At 52.1% G+C, this 6,839-nt stretch overlaps 2 protein-coding genes across 2 annotated transcripts; one reads left to right on the top strand and one right to left on the bottom strand.

The window, feature by feature from the left end:
* Window positions 1-878: 878 nt before the first annotated feature.
* Window positions 879-2,132, top strand: N7459_008987 (uncharacterized protein; the record flags this gene model as incomplete). Its single annotated transcript, XM_056948155.1, has 1 exon — window positions 879-2,132. The coding sequence occupies one exon, from the start codon at window positions 879-881 to the stop codon at window positions 2,130-2,132; it is 1,254 nt and encodes a 417-aa protein (XP_056795380.1).
* Window positions 2,133-3,201: 1,069 nt separating this feature from the next.
* On the bottom strand, window positions 3,202-4,214 carry N7459_008986 (uncharacterized protein; the record flags this gene model as incomplete). The annotated part of the gene is made up of 2 exons (XM_056948154.1): window positions 3,202-3,711; window positions 3,771-4,214. 2 exons carry the CDS (start codon window positions 4,212-4,214, stop codon window positions 3,202-3,204), a joined length of 954 nt encoding a protein of 317 aa, XP_056795379.1.
* Window positions 4,215-6,839: the final 2,625 nt, after the last annotated feature.

The following is a 6,839-nucleotide window of genomic DNA, read 5'->3' as shown; positions in this document are numbered from 1 at the left end:
GTATGCAGACAGATTGGACACAAACGAGCCTCTAGCATGGCGCAGTTATTTTCTCTGCTCTCAGTATCCTTCTCCATCCCTCCATCTTCCAACACTCCCTACCTTCCAGGACTCGCTCTGATCTTGGTTCTGTCAACCAGATACTACTGCAGCATTTCATCGCTCACCCTTTGACCACTAAATATAGACCGGCAGAATAAAAGTGGAGAATTTGTGGGAGAAGATCGATTCTTTGGACAGTGTTTCGAATATTTTTCCCTGCCTGGATTATTCGATGGCAATGGGGGATCACTACTTGATCTGGAAAGTTACAAAAGCTCAACAGCTCAATTTGGACCCATCCTACTTATAGTAAGACAAGCCATACCTAATTTGGTAATTGAAGTGTTCTCAGAGGGAGTGGACTTAGACCCCAATCATACTCAAATTTACCTTTTCATTAAATTGGAATTTAGCCCATCACTTTTAAACTCACCCTCATCCGCAAGATCCAGTGACAATAGACAATAAATCACCCATCGGACCACTCGCTCATCCGGTCATCGCCAAACTCCAGTTCCGCTTCTCTGTGTTTTGACTGCTACTCTATGCATTGTCACATTTCGACTCATCCTGCACCGTTTATCACAAGAACGGCAGCGTGGCTTTTCTATCTCGGCATCTTCGCTCTCGTCTTGACTCGACCTTCCATTGCACTACCTGGAGAAGCACAACCCAACAACCTCTTGCTCTTGCCCCGCGATGTCACCCAGTCGTATTGTGACACCCAGCCTTGGACCGCGGGTATAACCCAGACACATTTTCCAAAAGTTGCGAGCGATCTAACGGCGAACGAGGCTCCTGCGGTTTTTATGTTACAGACAAGTGCAGGAGGAATCATGTGTGTTATCAGACCGGCTGATATACGATCTATGTGGGATGACAAGAACTCTGTGGTTTCCCAGGCTACATTTAACCAGTTGTTTGTGGAAGACTTCCTGGGCCCCGTGGGCCACCTAACTACTGCTTATAACACATTGCGATTTTTACAAGCAGCGGGAAACGAAGCGACATGTGGCGCTCTTGGGGACTTCCAAGTGTTTGCGGCACAGCTCGCGGCAGGATCGAACTTAAAGAAAACGATGAATCGAGAAGCACTCATCACAGCTATTGCCCAGAGACTTGTGCCTAAGTCAGTAACGGAGGGTCTCACTGCAGATATAACTGTGTATTTATACACCTTTCAAGTTTCAACCGCCTACCAGCAAAAGACCTGGAAGGCTGCCATGGAACAGCAAGCACCTGCCTTAACCGCAGAAGTCAGGATTGGCTTTCGCGGACTCTGGGATAACCAGCCACAGGGGCAGGTCGGCCAGATATCGTTAAGGAACGGAATCCCGTACGAGTGTCTTGGCGTCTCAGCTATACCTTGCTATGCCTTTTCAGAGGGAACATCAAACTACGAGGCGAGCGCATTCAAAACGGTCAAATACGAGGAAAAGATGGATCGGGACACCCTATACCAGTGGGGGTCTGGGTATACCAACAACAGGCGGCAGCTCGAGTTCTCCGCGCCGGTCGCGAGTCGATGCCAGCTAGTGCTATGGTCTCGAGGCGGCGCTCTACTTGACTTCATGAACGATAACGCTGAATCTACCTTTCTGACCCTAACATCGGCGGGAGCAGTTCTATGTTATTTTCCCGAGATGAGAGGCAAGGCCGCTAATAATGATTTCGCCACGCAAAAAATCCTTGCCCCGCTCGTTGGGATCTTGCAAGACCTGGATCGCCAACGCAGTCCGTCCGCCGAGCCCATCACAATATATCAAAGCAAGTTATGGTACACTCTCCCCGCGGGAGGGAAGACGAGCCCGTCTACTCAAAGCTGCTTGGCCTTTATACATGCCCAGTTTCAATCGGCTGTCCGGGCAAAGATCACGGTCACGGCGAATTCCAATTTCGACATCCAGGAGTCAAGCGTCCAGTTAAGGTGGTTTCAAAAACACATCAACTCCAATTTCAAGCTTGGGTGGATGGCCGTCTACCAAGAGCCTACGACAGATAACACCACGCCGGGAGTTGTGATAATGGAGATGGATGGGCCACAAGATGTCATATCGAAGGACTTGATCGCTTTCCAATTCTCCGGATAATCATCTAGACAAGGTGTCCAGAAAAAGGCAAGAATCGAGGAGGAGCGGAAAGAATCTCATTTGTTTATTGATATCCTGGGAGAGAAGCGTGTTTTGATACCGCGTTGAAATTCATGTGTTTTGCGGCCTGAATGATCACAGCATATATTCAGCATCTCATCTCTGGCCTTGACTCGTATCCTCCGGGAAAAAGCGAATTGTTTTCTTTGCTACGGTACCTGACTATTTGTTATCCTCCAGGATCTCCATTCACCGCGTCATCACCACTGGGGAGGGGTGCTTGGGGAGTGGGAACCGGTGGAAGGGCGGGCTCTTGGTCAACGCCTCTCTCACTCCCGCCCATGAACTTCCACTGCTCTCGGTGAGATCACCCCCGTCAAATTGGCCAAGTGATAGGTAGAATAGATAAACAGTTGCCTAACCTGTCAAGGACTGTTGCATATTACAATTTCTCTTTGGGCAGGGTCTCCGTTATTCGCTCCATATGTATGGTGTCAAATTTATCCAATTTCGTGGGAAAAGGTAACCCGGGTATCAAATTGGCGCTCTATAAGAAAGCGCAGCACACATACAAAGCCTCCCTTCTCCCAGACAGACATCACACACATACAAGTACAATAGGCGCGATAACCTCAGCAATATATGCGGACCCGCCGAGATGGGCTCTGCATCCATCGCCCTCGATGATATACACAGAAGCAAGAGAGTCACTCAAGACGTAAGACATGACACGAGAAGAAATCAACGAAAATGTTGTGAGATAATAGATGCAAAGGCTCCCAAACACCATTAAAAGAAGCAATTCCATTTCCGGACTCCGTGGGCATCGTGGCAAAGATGCAAATGTGCATAATCACGGCCTCTCACAAGAGACAGGGGTAAATAATATTGGCAATTGAAGAGATTGGTAGAGGCGAGGTCGTGTCACGTATTCTTCTCTTCGAATCCTGGCTGATTCGAACCGTTCGGAGAAGAAAATCTTTTGATAGAAGTAATGGTTTAGTGTCGAGCCACCTTTTTATTGATCCCCATGGGGGCATTAGACTGACAGCAAGTGTAGGGCGCTGTGTCATGATAACCTGCGGGCTTTGCCGAGCCACGTCTGCCACCATTTGCAGACGCCAAGGACAGCCGTGCGGCCGTCATCCTTGCGCTCCGTGCCGTCTGGGTTGCCCATGACCATTGTGAAGATCCAAAAGGAAGCCGCGGTCCATGCGAAAAGCAGTATGGCGATGCTGAGGAACGGGGAGAGGAGAAGGACAGCGATCGACATGGGGATGGAGTAGTCTCGGCTCGAATCGGTTACTATGGCGGGCTCTTCCAAGTCTGGGTCTGAGTGGATCCACTGTGTGGATAAAGAGCGGTCTGATGCAGGCGGCCGCATGTGCACGAGGCGTTCGTGGGTATGGAGGGCCGGCGAAAGGAGATCGCAGAGTTGGTTTTTGAAGGAGGTATTGCTGACGAAGGGTGATAGTGAGCAGAGACGGAGTGGGGAGACAAGGACGGCGAAGACGAGCGCGCAACAGGTATAAACACAGGCGGCAAAGGAGTAGATCTGAATGGGTCCGGAGAGCCGAAACTGCAAGAAACCCGGTCAGAATTCGATATAATCTTGAGCATCTCTCACGAAGAGCTTACCAGCATTAGCGGCGCATCCTGGTCGTAGTTGGCGGGAGCCTCCGTCGAAGCGCCTCGCTTGTGCGTGCGGGCAGTGCCTGAATGTTCGGCCGACATCAATGACGGCTGGTCCACGCAGCTCTCACGAGACCGGTCTTCCTTGATCACAGCTCCACTGGTCATCGAGACCCGAGTCACTGCAGCGGCGGTATCGTCTGATACTCTGGACGCCCGCCGTGAAGCTTCCGGGGAATAGGCAAGGGAACCCCGCGGCCCAGACATGCGGGGACTATCGTCGTGGCCAGTCCACTCGGCGGCCGACGAGGGGTGAGGCCGGCCTGGGTAGCTAGGCTCGGGGCGTTCGAGAGATTGACGGGGCATAGGAGAGATGGTAGAGCGAGCTGTGCCGAGGGGCCCCTGCGCCTGGTGGTAGGCAGGACTATATGACATCTCTGGCGGCGGCATGGTGAGTCGGGGGGCAGGGGGGGAGCAAGATGAGCAGCCGAGGGTCGTACAGACGCATAGAGGGCGACTAAAGGCGTGTAAGGCTCACGGCATGGCTTCCCAGGCCAAGGGTATGTTCGAGGCGCGCATAAGGGGGCCAGTGGCACAATAGGGAACCGGCGATTCCCACCGGACAACAACGATTCGGGGGAGGAGAGGAGCAGGGCGGAACAGGGAGACTTATAAGGCGCAGGGCCGCTCAGCGGAAGGCCGAAGGAGGGCCATGGCAGCGGAGGAGAGCATTTCTTGCTGTTTGCAGTCGCTCATGCCAAGACGCCCAGATGCCGAGCCCTTGGCATTCAAAGGGTTGATGTTGCCCCGTACGGATGAGTATGGCATATGGACCAATGGCAGCGTCGCCCTTGATCTCCCAGGTCGACTATCGAGGTGCATCGCTATCCGAGCCCATTCGCAGGCGATTCCAGATCATCCTCGATTGCAGGTCGGACAAGTGTCTTGTATCACGGTGTCGCTGCCGCGGTCGACGATATTTTACCAATCGCCAAGCCGCCGAGGTGCAATGCCGATGACGACCCGAACACGCGGACGGTGATTGGCTGGAACTCGGTTCATCCACAGCTAGGGCGTCTTGGCATTGGTATCGCCGTAACAAACGTGACCGAGAAATAAACCGAGCGACGAGTCTGCGAGTTGTACATCTTCCCGATCACGTCTATATCGGCCAAATCGCAGCGTTAGCAATGATTCTAACACTTACACAGTTACTCGCTGAGCATCGGGTTAGATGATGCCATGGCAGTGGCTTCAGACAAGAAATCCAACCCCAGCCTCGGGGTGTCCGCGCCGAGCCTGCCGAGAGATTGGCATCCTCTCTTTGACTTCGGGAGAAAAACCCTCATGACGATGCCCTGCTCGTTTCAATATCCATTAGGTAAACTTCTCCAGCTTCATCGCCTGGCATTCTGAGCATGCAGGGTACGTCGCTGCTCCTGGCAGGAAGCCTTGAACAAGTACCACCTAGAACAACCCCAGACCGCCAGATCCTTTCGATTACGCTCCCGGGGCGATTCCCGGGGTATCGGTCCTGACTTCCCCTTTCTCCATCCCGCGGCTCGAACGGAGGAAGTTGAGTCCTGGCTGCTGCCGCTGCCGGATTGGTCTCGCCCTCGAAGGCTTTGCTCTTGGCCTTCTCAACCCGGCTTCTCGGCACCGCTCACGCAACCGCCTGTGACTTGGCTAGTCAAATACGGAGGCCAAGCATTTCTGGGCAACTCTTCTGAAACCTCGGGGAATCGGGGACTTGTCGCCTGCGGCCAGAGCCTTGGCCTTTGCGCTGACGTAGTATCGAGCATTGCTGGTTTTTTTTTTTATCTGCCTCGGAGATGAGATAAGTGTGCTCTGTGCGCGATCATTGTCATATGCACCTGCGGGAATAAACTACATATTCAAGTGATCATCGCTGAGCCGAGCTGATCAGCACGCCATGACAACCATAGAGGCGTGTGTAGATCAGTCACATTCCTCTTGTTATCTTGTGTAGCCCCTCACTTTGATCACACAAGCCCGATAAGAGGGCTCCGCGGCCCGTGTTTTGATACAATAGTAGATTGGACTGGAGAGGTCAACCGCCGCACTTGATATTGACAGTGGGCTATCATCTCTGCCAATCAGACCTCATCGAATGGCATTTCTCGTGCTGAGAGCCCACATACTATGGAAGCCCGTATTGGCCAGGTCGAGGAGATGAGCCCTGGTTTGACCCACCATGAATTGGCTGCTAGGAATTGCGTCTTCATTGGATTATGTCTACAAAACAAGTCAATCGTGTTCTGCGCAAACATGTACCGGGATATGGCCCCGTCTCCTCCACGAGAAGCCGTTGCTCACCGGGACGCCGGAGGCGACATATGTATAGTCTGTACAACAGTATATACATACTCTGACTCCTTATGCAAGCCAGTGCAAATAAAATAAAATGCACCAACCATGTACATATGTCCCTCGTCGTCACTTGTGTTGCGCATAGCACCTCCTGTACGCAGATCAACAAACATATACAGTCCCGTACATAAGATATCAATGCAGAGGCTTCAATCAAAATATGATCTGGATGCAGTGATCAGTGATAGATCCAAGCCTGCCGGCTGCGTGCAGCAAGGAATCCCCTGTAGGGCTCCGAGGCACGCTCGCACGCATGTCGGAGTGCGAGATTAGGGCCCCCTGCTTCCTGTCAGACATACCGAATCCCGAAACTCTACTACTTACACCCACACAATTGTAGGGATTGCATGCTTGCACTAGAGAGACAGAGATGGAGGGTGAGAAGGAATAGTCTAACCCCTACTGGCCATGTTAGTGGCCTGCCAGCTCTGGCACCTCGCCCCCCCCCAAAAAAAAAAAAAAAGCAATTGTAACTCAATCTCGGATGGATGCATGGTCGCTCTAAGTATTTGAATATTGAGCTTGTTGATGTCCTCTGGGGGGGGGAATACTTTGGACCGTTCTTCATCGCCAAAGGGGTGATCCTTCTTGGGGTGGTGCGAAAAACTCTTCCCATGTGCCTCTAACAGCAATTCTCCAAGTGCCAGGATATCGAGCGTATGCGGGTTTCGGGCCGAATGTTTA

Source organism: Penicillium hispanicum (genome assembly GCF_028827665.1).
Source record: "Penicillium hispanicum strain IBT 35686 chromosome Unknown utg000008l_segment0_segment0, whole genome shotgun sequence".
NCBI classification, from domain to species: domain Eukaryota; kingdom Fungi; phylum Ascomycota; class Eurotiomycetes; order Eurotiales; family Aspergillaceae; genus Penicillium; species Penicillium hispanicum.
Note: the sequence above shows the minus strand (reverse complement) of the source record. Positions and strands in the feature narration are given on the sequence as shown.